The 17687-nt window shown below is 43.2% G+C and overlaps 1 protein-coding gene across 1 annotated transcript in view; it reads left to right on the forward strand.

The window, feature by feature from the left end:
- LOC126248732 (E3 ubiquitin-protein ligase RNF170) overlaps positions 1-17687 on the forward strand; it is a 117834-nt gene that overhangs the window by 59105 nt on the left and 41042 nt on the right. The window contains exon 4 of the mRNA XM_049950051.1: positions 3695-3771. Within this exon, the coding sequence (XP_049806008.1) occupies positions 3695-3771 (77 nt within the window). The remainder of the gene's footprint in view (positions 1-3694; positions 3772-17687) is intronic.

A 17687-nucleotide genomic window follows, 5' to 3' on the forward strand; every position in this document is an offset into this window, starting at 1 on the left:
TGTTTCGTTACCTACAGTGACTACGTGAGCCACATAAATGGTATTACCCTCTGTTGGCCCTGGCTTCCACTGATAACACAAATACAAGCTCTCTTTTTAGACTTCCATGAAAGTGAGAAGACAGTAGTATTCCTTTGGCCCCCAGTCATGTTGGGATCTTGGGGAATACACTTGTGACCTGGCTCGTCAATGCTGCTACCAGGAAGGATGCTCTGGAAATAAAAGCACCCGGGTCTGACATGCAGACAATATTATATCACTGATTCTTAGTAGTATGGAACAGTGAATGGGGTGTTTCAGCCACAACCAAATAAATTACAGAATGTCAAAGTGTCTATGAGTGTGTGACAGTCTTTTCTTTGTCCATCTTGTCATGAATCCACAATCCTCTGCTATCTCCAAGTTGGTTACACCAGTCTGACCCATGGATACATCCTGTGACAAATTGGCCCGTCCATTGCAGTTGAAGGTCGGGCCCTGACAGTCACTCATATACGGCTGGAGTGCCCCATCTTAGCTGCTACAGACTGAGCTTTATGGTTGACTAAGACACTCCCTGAAGTCCTAGCTGATAATGTCCAGGCAGAAAATCAGGTTTCAAATTTTATCCGTTGCAGTGTTATGGTCCTGCCAGCTGCCAGATGGGGAAGGGGGTCACCTACTACTGCATTTTTAGCCCCAGGGATCTCAGGCTGCTTGCCCAGATGGAAGGCTGGTTCAACACCTGACATTCCAAGTTCGTTTTAATATTGCCATGAGTCATAATTTCTTTTTTCAAACGTTTTAATGCTCCTCTTATTAGGTAGCTTTCCTGTTGACTCTTAATGTGGTACAGTGGCCACGGGAGCCTAGTTGGGTGGGATGCATCTCGCATTGTGTGATAAGCTGTTGAGAGCCTTGAATTGCTCCCAGGAGACATCTATTCTACACTATTATCTTTTACCCCCTGACTCGTTTAATAATTCATTCTTAATGCCTCTTGTGTCTGTCCTATAACAGTCGTTGATCCCCACCCCTCTCCTGTTTGCTTGTGGTTTAAAACTCAATGGCTTTCCCTCATCTCACATGTTTCTAACATACTCATTATGGAGGGACTGATGATCATAACAGTTTGGTCTCTTAAAACACTATATTCTATCCATCCATCCTGAAGAAATTCTAGTCATAAGTACGCTGCCAGTGACACCGAAGTTATTGCCCAGATACTCATTGATGACACTGAAAGTGAAATTGGAGGTAGCAAAGTGAAAGCAGAAATGCTGAACTCAGTTTTTCAGTGTCTCTTCACTAAGCAAAATACAGAAGTATTGCCCCAGATTATTTCCTGCACTGCTGCAGAGATGAGTGGTAGTTATTAGTATCAATTATGTTAAGATATAGCTAAAAATGCTAAATTTAAACAAGGCTCCTGGGCCCAGTCTAATCCCTGTCAGATTCAGTACTGAATTTACAGCTGTGTTACATCCCATTTTAACCATAGTATACTCTTAGAGTGTGTGAACAGAAAACTGTGCCCAGTGATTGGAAGAAAGCACAGGTCACATCCACCTACAAGAAGGATAGCAGAGTAGCAGAAGTGATCTGAAAAATGAGTCTCCAACGTCTTTGATATCCATCACTTGTAGATTACTTAAACATATTTGGAGCTCAAACGTAGTGAGGTATCTCAAACAGAATGACATCTTCTATATGAAGATACTGCTCATGTAATTTCCACTTTTCTCAGTGACATCCTGAAAGCTGTGAGTCAAGGCAATCAGATGGATGCAGTATTTCTCCAATGCTTATTAATGTATGTCTTGGCAGAGCAGACATAGCATGTTATCTTCGATAGAGTCATCAACAGAAGTAGAAATAACTTCAACACAGGGAAGTGTTTTGGACAATTTTTGTTCTGACACTATTGATAATAACCTTAGAACCTTTACAGATAATGCAGTTACTCATAATGAAATACAATCTGAAAAAAGCTGCACAAATATCCAGTTAAATCTTGATATTATTTCATAGTAGTACAAAGTTTGGCAATTTGATTTAAATTGTCAGAAATTTGTGTTCTTTACAAAATGCAAAAGCAATATCAATGGGTCGCAATTGAAATCAGTCAACTCATACAAATACCTGGGCTAACAGATCTTACGTATGATGGAGTAAGCACATAGGCTAAGTCACATGTAAGTCAAGTGGCAAACTTCAGTTCATTGTCAGGATACTGTGGAAATGCAGTTAATTTACAAATCAGACAGATTACAAATCACTTTGTGTCCTATCTTACAATATAACATAAGTGTGTGGAAACCATACTAAGTAAGTCTAACAGGAAATCTTTAAACATATATGAAGAATTGTGGCACAAAGCATACGGATTTATTAGACCCATGGGAGAGTGTCACTGAAACACTGAAAAACCTGAACTGTCAAATGCTGGAAGATAATAGCAATTATTGTATGAAAGCCTGCTTGCAAAGTTTCAAGAATATGTATTACATGAACAATCGAGAGAGATTCTTCAGTTTCCTACATATTACTCCCTGAGGGATTGTGAAGACAGGGCTAGACTTATTAGAGCATACACAGAGGTATTTAAGCTATCATTATTGCCACATTGCATACATAATTGGAATGGGAAACAACCCAAATATGTGGCACAATTCTAAGTACGCTCTGCCAGGCACTTCACAGTGGCATGCAGAGTGGGGATGTAGATATAGATGGTAAAATGGTCAGACCCTGACATGGAATGTGGCTAAGGTTTTTAATACCCGAGTGCCTCTCTGAAATGCTAAGGTGAGTTGCGTCCCTCCAGCACATCCTCCATTCCCACAATCCCTCCAGCCTAACCCTGCGATAGTCTCCTTCCTGAGTGACGCCATTACCACTCCCTTCTCATTTCTTGTCCCTCATCTCACTTCTTTGCTCTATACTTTTTATCTTCAGTTATTTTCCACCCCATTGCTCTTCTGGCATGACATCTGCCTACGTAGTTTTGGTATTGTTGCAAAGAGTAACCATATTATACCACTGAGTCTCAGTCATCCATCTCCCCCCTGAAATAGTTTTACTCAGCACATTCCCTGGTTGTTTCATAAGGATTGCTATTAGTTTGTATCTATACATTCTTGCATGTCAAATGCAGCTTTCAGAATACTTTCTGCTAAGCATGTAATTTTGCTGCAGTTTATTTTGTAGAAAATATCAAATTGACCTACAGAAAATTATAAATTTTGGTGACTTATTTGCAGATCAGCTACCAGAAGAAAAGACAAGGTTGGAATTTAATATCCTGTCATGGAATTTAATGACCTTTCATTTTGGTCAGTAGAGGGGGAGTGGATTTGGGGGGAGGGGGGGGGGTTGCTAGGTAATTTGATTTGAACAATAGTGGGAAACAGAATCAACCAGTTGTTGCTTAGAGATGACATTTTGTCCTTGATATGACCATTTTCTAATTTTTTCAGTTCATCCAAAGTGTTGCTGATTTTTGTAATTACTGCTTTTTCTGTTTCAAATTTGCAACATGCTATTGGATAATGGAATTTCATAAGCCATTGACCTCATGTGTATTTACGTTTGTATGTTATTACTTTTTATGCTTAATTATGGTTTAGAGTTTGAGGATGAAGTAGTAGATAATTTTTATCTCTGTCACATTAGTGTATCATCGAAATATAACCTGCCATGTGATTAATTTCAGGGCACTGTCTGCTGCAAACTTTTCGCCATAGGCCTCTAATAGAAGTAATCAAGCCATGTCCATTGTGTAGAGCAAATGTAAGTAAATGTGATTTTTGGTAAGATATAGTTAAATACTAGAGGTTTCCAAGACCCATCAGCATGTAGCAGTAAGCAAAATGTAGTGTTTGTGAAGGACAACTCTCTCTCTCTCTCTGTGTGTGTGTGTGTGTGTGTGTGTGTGTGTGTGTGTGTGTGTGTGTGTGTGTGTGTGTGTGTGTCCTACAGAGCCAACACATTCAATAAAACTTAATGACCATACACACTGCCAAATTTAAAGAAAAAAAAATACCTTAAGATTTTTTTCCCATTTCAGTATTCTCTATTGCTTCATTGCATTCTCCCCATTTTCTCACATGAATCAAAAATATCTGATCAGAATGAAACATCACATTGTTATTTAGATTATCTGTAGTTACAAAAGTAACTTTTTGTATGCCTTGTTGATGTTGTTGTGGTCTTCAGTCCTGAGACTGGTTTGATGCAGCTCTCCATGCTACACTATCCTGTGCAAGCTTCATCTCCCAGTACCTACTGCAGCCTACATCCTTCTGAATCTGCTTAGTGTATTCATCTCTTGGTCTCCCTCTACGATTTTTACCCTCCACGCTGCCCTCCAGTACTAAATTGGTGATCCCTCGATGTCTCAGATGATGTCCTACCAACCGATCCCTTCTTCTAGTCAAGTTGTGCCACAAGCTCCTCTTCTCCCCAATTCTATTCAATACCTCCTCATTAGTTATGTGATCAACCCATCTAATCTTCAGCATTCTTCTGTAGCACCAAATTTCGAAAGCTTTTATTCTCTTCTTGTCTAAGCTATTTATCATCCACGTTTCACTTCCATACATGGCTACACTCCATACAAATACTTTGAGAAACGACTTCCTGACACTTAAATCAGTACTCGATGTTAACAAATTTATCTTCTTAAGAAACGCTTTCCTTCCCATTGCCAGTCTACATTTTATATCCTCTCTACTTCGACCATCATCAGTTATTTTGCTCCCCAAATAGCAAAACTCCTTTACTACTTTAAGTGTCTCATTTCCTAATCTAATTCCCTCAGCATCACCTGACTTAATTCGACTACATTCCATTATCCTTGTTTTGCTTTTGTTGATGTTCATCTTATATCCTCCTTTCAAGACACTGTCCATTCCGTTCAACAGCTCTTCCAAGTCCTTTGCTGTCTCTGACAGAATTTCAATGTCATCGGCAAACCTCAAAGTTTTTATTTCTTCTCTGTGGATTTTAATACCTACTCCGAACTTTTCTTTTGTTTCCTTTATTGCTTGCTCAATATACAGATTGAATAACATCGGGGACAGGCTACAACCCTGTCTCACTCCCTTCCCAACCACTGCTTCCCTTTCATACCCCTCGACTCTTATAACTGCCATCTGCTTTCTGTACAAATTGTAAATAGCCTTTCGCTCCCTGTATTTTACCCCTGCCACCTTCAGAATTTGAAAGAGAGTATTCCAATCAACATTGTCAAAAGCTTTCTCTAAGTCTACAAATGCTAGAAACGTAGGTTTGCCTTTCCTTAATCTTTCTTCTAAGATAAGTCGTAGGGTCAGTATTGCCTCACGTGTTCCAACATTTCTACGGAATCCAAACTGATCTTCCCCGAGGTCGGCTTCTATCAGTTTTTGCATTCATCTGTAAAGAATTCGCATTAGTATTTTGCAGTTATAACTGATAGTTCGGTAATTTTCACATCTGTCAACACCTGCTTTCTTTGGGATTGGGATTATTATATTCTTCTTGAAGTCTGAGGGTATTCTGCCTGTCTCATACATCTTGCTCACAAGATGGTAGAGTTTTGTCAGGACCGGCTCTCCCAAAGTTGTCAGTAGTTCTAATGGAATGTTGTCTACTCCTGGGGCCTTGTTTCGACTCAGGTCTTTCAGTGCTCTGTCAAACTCTTCACGCAATATCTTATCTCCCATTTCATCTTCATCTACATCCTCTTCCATTTCCATAATATTGTCCTCAAGTACATCGCCCTTGTATAGGCCCTCTATATACTCCTTCCACCTTTCTGCTTTCCCTTCTTTGCTTAGAACTGGGTTTTCATCAAAGCTCTTGATATTCATGCAAGTGGTTCTCCTTTCTCCAAAGGTCTCTTTAATTTTCCTGTAGGCAGTATCTATCTTACCCCTAGTGAGATAAGCCTGTACATCCTTACATTTGTCCTCTAGCCATCCCTGCTTAGCTATTTTGCACGTCCTGTCGATATCATTTTTGAGACGTTTGTATTCCTTTTTGCCTGCTTCATTTACTGCATTTTTATATTTTCTCCTTTCATCAATTAAATTCAATATTTCTTCTGTTACCCAAGGGTTTCTACTAGCCCTCGTCTTTTTACCTATTTGATCCTCTGCTGCCTTCACTATTTTATCCCTCAAAGCTACCCATTCTTCTTCTACTGTATTTCTTTCCCCCATTCCTGTCAATTGTTCCCTTCTGCTCTCCCTGAAACTCTGTACAATCTCTGGTTCTTTCAGTTTATCCAGGTCCCATCTCCTTAAATTCCCACCTTTTTGCAGTTTCTTCAGTTTTGATCTACAGTTCACAACCAATAGATTGTGGTCAGTGTCCACATCTGCCCCTGGAAATGTCTTACAATTTAAAACCTGGTTCCTAAATTTCTGTATTACCATTATATAATCTATCTGATATCTTTTAGTATCTCCAGGGTTCTTCCATGTATACAACCTTCTTTCATGATTCTTAAACCAAGTATTAGCTATGATTAAGTTATACTCTGCGCAGAATTCTACCAGGCGGCTTCCTCTTTCATTTCTTAGCCCCAATCCATATTCACCTAATATGTTTCCTCCTCTCCCTTTTCCTACTGACGAATTCCAGTCACCCATGACTATTAAATTTTCGTCTCCCTTCACTACCTGAATAATTTCTTTTATCTCATCATACATTTCATCAATTTCTTCATCATCTGCAGAGCTAGTTGGCATATAAACTTGTACTACTGTAGTAAGTGTGGGCTTCGTGTCTATCTTGGCCACATTAATGCGTTCACTATGCTGTTTGTAGTAGCTTACCCGTACACCTATTTTTTTATTCATTATTAAACCTACTTGTGCATTACCCCTATTTGATTTTGTATTTATAACGCTGTACTCACCTGACCAGAAGTCTTGTTCCTCCTGCCACCGAACTTCACTAATTCCCACTATATCTAACTTTAACCTATCCATTTCCCTTTTTAAATTTTCTAACCTACCTGCCCGATTAAGGGATCTGACATTCCATGCTCCGATCCGTAGAACGCCAGTTTTGTTTCTCTTGATAACAACGTCCTCTTGAGTAGTCCCCTCCCGGAGATCCGAATGGGGGACTATTTTACCTCCGGAATATTTCACCCAAGAGGACGCCATCATCATTAACCATACAGTAAAGCTGCATGGCCTCGGGAAAAATTACGGCTGTAGTTTCCCCTTGCTTTCAGCCGTTCGCAGTACCAAAACAGCAAGGCCATTTTGGTTAGTGTTACAAGGCCAGATCAGTAAATCATCCAGACTGTTGCCCCTGCAACTACTGAAAAGGCTGCTGCCCCTCTTCAGGAACCACACGTTTGTCTGGCCTCTCAACAGATACCCCTCCATTGTGGTTGCACCTACGGTACGGCTATCTGTATCGTTGAGGCACGCAAGCCTCCCCACCAATGGCTAGGTCCATGGTTGATGGGGGGGGGGGGGGGGTTGTATGCCTTAAGTAAGCAATTACCACTGAATGTTACAACATAGCACTTGCAACCACCATGTATGTTACACTGCTGTTACCCCAGTCATTAGATGAGGATTGTTAGACACTATGGCTTTAATTTATGTATTTCACATATTAAAGTTCACTGTCTGTGTTTGCTCACATTAAGTTTGACAGTTGGGTAGCCAAAGCTGCCGTTAATAAGTAGCACTGGTCCTGTAATAATATGAACCTTTTTGCATACTTCAGGGGTCATTATTTTTGCATGATTACATTTGTAGAACATTGATGTTACAGAGTTTGTGGTTCTGGGCTTTGATTATGAGATATATAGAAACCTGTATCAAACCACCAAGCTTGAAAGTGAGATATGTTCTGAGGAAGTGAATTCATTTATAGACAAAAAACTTTATCATTGTGTAACCTCTGGGCCACTTTTTACACCCTGTTTGCCTTGGGCTTACTCAGTCATTTGAGGCAATATTTCAGAGTTTGAATTACCTAGCTGCTTGTGATGTTATTGTATATCCAATCTCTGAAGATGTGAGAATTCACAGTGTCTGAATAGATTGTCAGCGAATATACAGTCTACCAGTACCAGATAGTTAGACCTGAGGAGGTTATCTTAAAAATGTAATGACTGAATTTAAAGGTCTGTTTCCTCTCTATCTTTCTCACTATTAAAGAAGAAAGTAAAAGTTTTCAGTGAATGTGATATTTTTATATTCATAAGGGACTTTGAAAGGCTTTTCAAAATGTAAAATTAGTGATGTTTAACAGAATAGTGTATTTTTTATTGACAACCACTGGACTGTGGGTGGTAATATGCATGTTTAGGCACACAACAGTGTTTTTGGTGCTCCCACTGGAGTATGGAGCCATGTGCAAGCAGACTGTCTCAGATGTTCATTCAAGTGACTCAAAGGAGGGATGTCATATTTAGTACTTTTGATTCATTCCAACCTACTGCAATTCACCTCCAGCCACCTATAGCTCAGAGGTGTTGATAAGTCAAATATGATCATAGAAAACTACTGGACAACCAAGTCAACCCCCCCCCCCCCCCAAGCATAAAACAATCAGCACAAAGTATGTTAAAATCATTATAATTATCTGAAATTCTGTTAATGATAGAATTAAAAGTATGTTTGAAGTTCATTCGTTCATTAGTATAGAGATCTATTTTTGTTAGTGTATCCCCGTATCTCTTACTTCATTTGTTAAAAAAAAGGGGGGGGAAGCGTTTCAGTACACTGTGCTGTTTTATTGACCAATGCTGACAACAGATGTTGATATCTAGCTTGCTTCCCTCGCTACTCTTCATTTCAGTAAAAAGGATAGGGAAAGTATAAAGAGTTGTAAAGAGACATTAAAGCTTCTAGCGTGGGTAAAACATAATGTGCCAACAGAGGCGGCACTTTCAGCCAACAAGCACACCTGTGCTTAATGACTAAAATTCATGCACAAGTGATAATTCGTATAATGAGTAAATGTGAAGGTAGTGTAATTGCATGGTAAGTTTTCTGTACCATTTCACATGTTGCTACAGCCATTATTGTGCACAGAATAGTTGTTACAGTATCTGCCTACAGCTAGGTGAATATAGCCTTAGTCTACTTGCCATCACAGGAACTTGTCATTAGTAACACTCTTTACGACATATCAGAGAACTGCCTAACATTTTCTTCTCTTGGCTAATCATAATAGGCATAATGTTCCATTGGGCATTTTACCTGAATATGAATTAATTCAGGATCTGATGCCCTTTTAATAAAAATGTTGAAACATTTCAGGACTGCTGTGAGGTTGTTATCCAACACTGACATACTGTTCTTCTATTGCAAGCATTGTTTCTGTGAGAAATCTGTGTAAATCTATGAGTAGCTCGGCATACATATGAATCCTGATGTACATGGGGAGCTATAGAATTATATCCTCAATGGAATCATTGGGATAATGTGTGGCTAATTAGCTAAGTTTCATCACAGTCTTGGCAGGTGAATATTGCCACTCAAAAATGAGCATCATCAAGTACCCTCAGGCTAACAGCAAATAATCTGTAACAGTTTGGGTAAGAGTGGTTGCCAGATACACAACTGAACTGGGCAAAAAAGATTCTTGTAAGAGTTCAAAGTCTTGACCAGTTGAGCCATTATATTCAAAACTGTATGGAAAGCCATCATGTGTGAGTCCACATGGAAGGTCATTGATGGCTTTTACTCAGAGGAATGTCTCAAGACTGTGAAACTATTGCCTGGACTGAGTCTGGCATGGAAAGGACATATCCTGCAATGCACTGATTTAGCCAAGCTTCAACATACTAGTCAGGGGCCACTTGAAAGAAGCTCCTGTGAAAGTATTTAGACCACTATGCTTCCATTGTAGAAAAACTTAGGTCAATGGTCATTACTTGGTATCCATTCCATGCCAGGTGGACTCATAAGACTATTCGAAAATAAGTAAATTTTGTTAACACATATTGGGCCAGTAGCCTAATAGTTTCTGAGGAATTGAAAAAGTGCTGAATTTAATCCATTACAAATATACTAGACTCAGGCACCAGTATCTAGTGCATTCATAATCTTGTGGACAACAAAACAAGTGGGGATTCATAAGATAGTTGTTTTCAGAATGTGTGTTGATTCCTAAAAAGATGATGTTTGTGTTCTGGGTAGGTTTTAATACCAAGCTACAAAAGCCTGTTATAGATTGACACCGGCTTGTTTGTCAACTAACTATTTTGGCAATGTTTTTGTCGTAGTGAAGTTCTCTTTGGTTTTGGAGCAACTTTCTAGCACACCTTTTGGAACTTTGGCGAACCTTTCCCATCCCTCACAACTTTGGTTGACACATACCTGTCTAAGATGTATTGTACAATATTATTGAACTTCGTCCATTTATACTCAAGATTTTCTGTCTCAGAGTTGGAGATTGGTGTTGTATGCTCAGGTAATCTAAAATATGTTTCTTGTTTCACTTTCTAAGGAGAAATATCTTCCTATATCCTCCTACATTTCTTAACATTCTTATTGATACCTGTCATCAATGATGCAATTACATCCTTATGATTACAGATTCCCTGCTCTATGGTAAATGAACTGAATGGTATAGACCTGTTTGTAATTGGATTATTCCAGGCATTACCCTTGTGAGTCAGTTCTTGGCTAATTACTCAAGTTCATTTAAGGCGTTTAGAACAAAATCACCCAATCTCTGTTCCTACCACGTCTAGTCATTTGCAGCTTCCAGTCAATAACTAGTAAGTTGAGTAAGTTGCAATATTAAATGCTCTGCCGCTGTGGCCCAAGAGGCAGGAAGTCTATAAAAGCTCCCAGTTACCACTCACAGTGCACCTTTAATGCTCATTTTCACCAAACTTACTTTACATAATTTTATTTCTGGCTATAAACATGCATCCACTACTGATGTCTGGTGTTTTGTTGCTGTAGACACTCCTAGCAGAATTCAAAATTTCGTTGGTACTCAGTTCTGATTTCAGGCAATTTTATTTTCCTGTGGTGATGTGCATGTAAGAATCCGGCAGTGTGGTGCATACTGTGCAAAGAGAGATGAAAAATACTTTCCATTGTCACCAGTGTGGTCTCTGTCCCACTCCTCATCCTCTAGCCATTGCCTACCCTGATAACTGGCAACCCCAGGGTGAGCAATATACTGGGCTGTTGTTTCTACTTCTGACTTTCACTGGTATAATTTATATGGAAAATCATAGCTGTCACTTTTTAATGTAAGACTTTTGTTTGCTTTATGCCATGCATAATGGACACTATAGTGGCTAAGTAACCTCACCATACCTAAACTAACACAAAAGTCAATGCTAAATATTCTATGTGCATGCCAAAGTGTGTGGTGCAGGCAGACATTTTAGAATGATGCTAATGGCTGGAACGTCATGTGGTACAGTGCAACTTGCCACTGCGCATCACCCCACCAACTACCTTCTTATGTGCGCACCACTATAGTACTATGTTAGTGTTATTACCTTTATAAATGAGTTTTGTTCTGGGTGCTTTCTGTTCGTGGTGCTGCATTTAACTGGTGCTACATGAACATTTTCTTTCTATAATCGGGAATTACTAATGCTAACCTCTATAATTAATAGGGCTGATATTTGCCCCTCTTCATAGTCAGTATGTGTAGAGCATTCTGAGCCTCCCCTCTCCTCCTCCCTCCCTCCCTAAGATTTAAGCCCTCCACCCAGCTCCGAACCAGGAGACTACAATCTGTTCTGAGAATCCACTCTTTCCACCCCTCCCCAAGGGCCTCATAACTCTTTTGTGAGTGTGAGTAAGTGTGTGGTGAGTATGGGGTCCCAAATCGTTGTAGTACTTCTTCCTTACCTGTGACTTGATCTGTAGGACAGGTTCATTGTTGATAACCTTGCCTGTTTGTATGAAATCTATTATAGATTTTCCCATTTTGTTTATTTTACGCCACTTACTTCAGTTAACTCATGTTTGAACCCAACACCTGGGTTTGACCTACACCTTTTCAGATTTTTTTTGTACAGAGGTGTGTGTTGTGCAGGGAAGATCACCCAGTACACAGTGGGGTTACCAATCCACATGCTTGGTCATAAGATGCCCATATGTTGGTGGCCCTCTGGCTGCACAGGCAATGCACTGTTGATGCATGAGCTGTTACCTTGCCATGCAGGTAGCACAGGTGTGGGACCATGCCAGTATTTGCTCTTTACGTCATGGGAAATCAAGCAGCAATTACACTCAAGCTTGTTAGTGCATCTGATTAGTGCTCAGTGTGCTTCATGATTGATACGTTGGTATGAAAATTGGGTTCCTATCCAGGTCACCTCCCTGTCTCGCAGCTAGTACAGTATACAATATGCTCTATTGGCAGGTTTTAGTTTAGCCATCAGGGTGCTGAATACCTTGCTTCACCCCCTGCGGGTCCAGGGGTTAGAATAGGCCCAAGGTATTCCTGCCTGTCGTACGAGGCGACTAAAAGGAGTTTCACACGTTTCGGCCTTTATGTGATGGTTTCCTGTAGGGTTTGACCTCCATTCTTCAAAATTTTCCCGAAGAGTGATCCCATTGGGGAAGGGTGCTTTAAAAGGTGCATTGTGTCCATCGTGCATTGAGATCTTTAGTCCACTTGCTCATCGCCGCATTGCAGTCCTGCCCATTCTCCACCTCTTGGGCGAGGACACCTTCATGGGTGCGTTTTCCACAATGCAGTGTTGATTTCTGCATTGATGATGAACGTGGACTTCTTTGTACCTGATATCCAGCACAGTAGCCAGTCCGTTGTGGTGGGGCCGCCATGTACCCTGTTGGTTGTAGCCCCCTGACCACACAGGGATTTCTCTGCTGATGCCTGGCCACACCATGGGAGGAATGTCAGGCTAAAGATGGCAGTGGATCTTATTCGCCCTGGTACCTTATATGTTCGAGAGCTGATGGGGAATCTTTCATGACTATGAAGCCTCAGTTTTTTGTTGAGCATTTAGAGGACAAGTTTGTGGAGGTGGAGGGCTTGTCCAAAATGAGATCTGAGTCAGTCTTGATCAAAACAGCATCCTCTGCCCAGTCATAGGAGTTAATCGCTTGTGACAAGCTGGGGGATGTTTCTGTAACCATCACACCCAATAAGAGGTTAAATATGGTCCAGGGCATCATATTTCACAGAGACCTTCTTTTGCAGTCTGATGATGAGCTGCGTGCTAATTTAGAGCGGCGAGGTGTTCATTTCATCCAGCGCGTCCATCGGGGTTAAAGGGATAATCAGGTTGCCACCGGTGTTTTCATCTTGGCCTTTGAGAGTTATACATTGCCCGAGAAGGTCAAGGTGATGGTCTGCCAGTGTGATGTAAAGAACTATATCCCTCCACTGATGCAGTGCTTTAAGTGCTGGAAGTTCGGCCATTTGTCTTCCCGCTGAACTTCCAGCGTCACATGTCGAGATTGCGGACGCCCATCACCTCCCAATACTCCTTGTGCCCTGCCTCCCATCTGAGTCGACTGCGGAGAGCACCATTCGACTTGCTCGCCTGACTGCAGGATTCTCCAGAAGGAAAGGAAAATCATGGAGTACAAGACCCTGGACTGACTGACCTACACTGAGGCTAAGAGAAAATTTGAACACCTGCATCCTGTGCGTATTGCATCATCTTATGCCGCCGCCACAACATTTCTGGCACCATCAGCTCTGCCAACCCAGGTCACCTCTCAGAGCCTGAAGACTACACCTGCCCCCTTGATAGTGGGGGGGCATTTCCCTTCCTGTTGCTCCTGCACCACCAACTTTGGGAGCAACAACCCCCCAACCATTGGGGACGTCTGTCCCCACTTCTAAGCTGGAGAAGCTTAAGTCTTCTTCAGTTTCTCTCGCTAGGAAGGGGTCCCTTGGGTCACTCCCTTCCCAGGTTTCTTTTAGTGGGAAAGACGACACCCGCCAGTGGCTGAAGAGCCCAAAAGCAGCTGGTCGTAGGGCTTCACGCTCATCCTCAGTCCTGGAGACTGAGCCAGTGAAGTCCTCCCAGCCAGGGAAACCCAAGGAGTAGCAAGAGAAATCCAAAAAGAAAACCCCTAAGACCAAGGAAATTGCGGTGGCACCCACACCACCGCTACCTACAAGCTCTGTGGCTGAGGATGGGGTGGAGATTTTGGCATCCGCTGAGGACCTAGATCTCGCCAGACCCAATGGATACAGACAGCTCAGGCAATAAATCGGTGGCAGCAGGTAACTCTGAGGTGTAAATTGCCTCATTGAATGTTCCATGCCTTCCCAGTCTCACGATGTCATCCTCCAGTGGAATTGCGGTGTTTTTTTCCAACGCCTGGCTGAGCTACGGCAACTGTTAAGCTTTACACCTGCTATCTGCCCTCCAGGAAACCTGGTTCCCAGCAATGCGGACCCCTGCCCTCTGTGGCTATAAGGGATATTACAGGAACCGTAGCGACTATAATCGAGTGTCAGGTGGAGTTTGCGTTTATATCCTAAACTCGGTCTGTAGTGAACATGTGCCCCTTCAAACCCCTTTGAGGCTGTGGCTGTCAGAATAAGGACGACGCAGGAAATAACTGTCTGCAATGTATATCTTCCTCCAGATGGTGCAGTACCCCTGAATGTATTAGCTGCATTGATTGATCAACTCCCTAAACCTTTCCTACTTCTGGGAGATTTTAATGCCCATAACCCCTTGTGTGATGGTACCATGCTTACTGGCTGAGGCAGAGATGTCAAAACTTTACTGTCTCAGTTCGACCTCTGCCTCTTAATTACTGGGGCCACCACACATTTCAGTGTGGCTCATGGTAGTTACTAGGCTGTTTATTTATCAATTTGCAGCCCAGGACTTCTCCCATCTATCCAGTGGAGAGCACATGACGACCTGTGTGGTAGTGACCACTTCCTCATCTTCCTGTCACTACCCCAACATCAGACACATGGGCGCCTGCCCAGATGGGCTTTGAACAAGGCGGACTGGGGAACTTTCACCTCTGCTGTCATCCCTGAATCTTCCCCACATGGTAACATTGATGGGATGGTTGAGCAGACGACTAGCACAATTGTTTCTGCGGCAGAAAATGTGATCCCTCGTTCTTTAGGGTGCCCGAGGTGTAAGACAATCCCTTGGTGGCCACCGGAAGTCGCTGAAGCAATTAAGGAGTGTCGGCGAGCTCTATAGCGGTATAAGCGGCACCCTTCCCTGGAACACCTCATAGCCTTTAAACGGCTCTGTGCCTGTGTTTGCTACCTTAGCAAACAACGGAAGAAGGAGTGTTGGGAGAGATACGTCTCCACCATTGGGTGCCACATGTCACCTTCCCAAGTCTGGACAAAGGTCAAACATCTTTTCGGGTACCAGGCCGCAACAGCTGTCCCCAGTGTTACCATAAATGGCGAGTTATGTACCGATGCAAACACGATTGCCAAGCACTTTGCTGAGCACTTTGCTCGAGCCTCTGCATCGGAGAATTACCCCCCAGCCTTTCGCACATTCCAACTGCAGCTGGAAGGGAACGTACTCTCATTCACTACACGCTGCAGTGAATCCTATAAAGCCCCATTTACAGAGTGGGAGCTCCTCACTGCCCTTGCACATTGCTCCGACACAGCTCCTGGGCCTGATGGCATCCACAGTTAGATGATTAAACATGTTTCATCTGACTACAAGCGACATCTTCTCGTCATCTTCAACCGGCTCTGGTGCGATGGTGTCTTTCCATCGGAATGGCGAGAGAGCACCATCATTCCAGTGCTCAAACCAGTAAAAACCCACTTGATGTGGATAGCGATCAGCCCATCAGCCTCACCAACGTTCTTTATAAGCTGCTGGAACGTATGGTATGTCGGCGGTTGGGTTGGGTCCTGGCGTCATGTGGCTTGCTGTCTCCATGTCAGGGCAACTTCCGCCAGGGTCGCTCTACCACTGATAATCTGATGTCCTTCGAGTCTGCCATCCGAACAGCCTTTTACAGACGGCAACACCTGATTGCCATCTTTTTTGACTTACGTAAATCATACGACACGACTTGGCGACATCATATCCTTGCCACATTGTATGAGTGGGGCCTCTGTGGACCACTCCTGATTTTTATCCAAAACTTCCTGTTGCTCCATACTTTCCGTGTCCAATTTGGTGACTCCCATAGTTCCATCCATATCCAGGAGAATGGAGTTCCGCAGGGCTCTGTATTGAGTGTGTCACCATTTTTAGTGGCCATTAATGGTCTAGCAGAAGCTGTTGAGCCCTCCGTCTCACCATCTCTCTATGCAGATGACTTCTGCATTTCGTACTGCTACTCCAGTAATGTTGTTGCTGAGCGGTGCCTCCAGGGAGCTATCCACAATGCGCAGTCATGGTCTCTAGCCCACGGCTTCCAGTTTTCAGCCACAAAGTTGTGTGTCGTGCATTTCTGTCGGTGGCGTACCATTCATCCGGAACCCACACTTTGCCTTAATGACAATCCACTGACTGTAGTGGAGACATATAAATTCCTAGGACTGGTTTTCGACACTCGATTGACTTGGCTCCCTCATCTTCGTCAGCTTGAGCAGAAGTGCTGGCAGCACCTCAGTGCCCTCCGTTGCCTGAGCAACACCAATTGGGGTGCAGATCGCTGTACGCTGCTGCAGCTCTACAGAGTCCTTGCCCAATCCTGAATTGACTATGGGAGTGTGGTTTATGGTTCGGCAGCACCTTCAGCATTGCCTTTACTCGACCCTGTGCAGCAGTGGGGGGTTCAATTAGCGACAGGAGCTTTAAGACGAGCCCGGTGACCAGTGTAGTGGTGGAGGCTGGTGTCCCTCCACTGCAGATCAGACGTGCGCAACTGCTCACCAGCTATGCAGCACACATTCATAGTTCCCCTGCGCATCCAAATTACCTTCTCCTTTTCCCACCCGCAGCTGTCCATCTCCCGCATCCGTGGCCCAGATCGGGCTAACAATTACGGTTTGCGTGCAGTCCCTTCTCTCTGAACTGGAGTCCTTCCCTTCGCCACTTCTACTTGTGGTCCATTCACATACACCTCCATGGTGTACACCTCGGCTGCAGCTTAGTCTGGACCTGAGGCCCTAAGGACTCTGTTAACCCCGCCGTGCTCCACTGTCACTTCCTCTCGGTTCTTAACGTGTTCCGGGGCTCTGAAGCGGTTTAACCGACGGCTCAATGGCTGATGGTCATGTAGGCTTCGCATATGTTCATGGAGGACATATTGAGCAGCACTCCTTGCCAGTTGGCTGCAGTGTTTTCACTGCCGAGCTGGTGGCCATATCTCGTGCTCTTGAGTACATCCGCTCATGCCCTGGCGAGTCATCTCCTGTGTACTGACTCAGTGATCAGCCTACAAGCTATCGACCAGTGCTACCCTCGCCACTCTCTGGTAGCATCCATTCAGGAGTCCATTGAAGCCCTGGAACAGTCCTGCTGTTCCGTTGTGTTTGGGTGGACCCCAGAACACGTTGGAATCCCCGGCAACAAACTTGCCGACAGGCTGGCCAAACAAGCGACTTGGAAACCGCTTCTGGAGATAGGCATCTCCAAAGCTGACCTGCGTTCTGTCTTACACCGCAGGGTTTTCCGGTTTTGGGAGACGAAATGGCATAACAGCCCGCACAACAAACTGCGTGTCATTAAGGAGACTATGAATGTGTGGAAGTCTTCCATGCAGGCCTCTCGCAGGGAATCAGTTGTCCTCTGCCGGCTCCACATTGGCCATATGTGGCTAACACATGGT

This window comes from Schistocerca nitens, chromosome 3 (assembly GCF_023898315.1).
Source record: "Schistocerca nitens isolate TAMUIC-IGC-003100 chromosome 3, iqSchNite1.1, whole genome shotgun sequence".
Lineage (NCBI taxonomy): Eukaryota > Metazoa > Arthropoda > Insecta > Orthoptera > Acrididae > Schistocerca > Schistocerca nitens.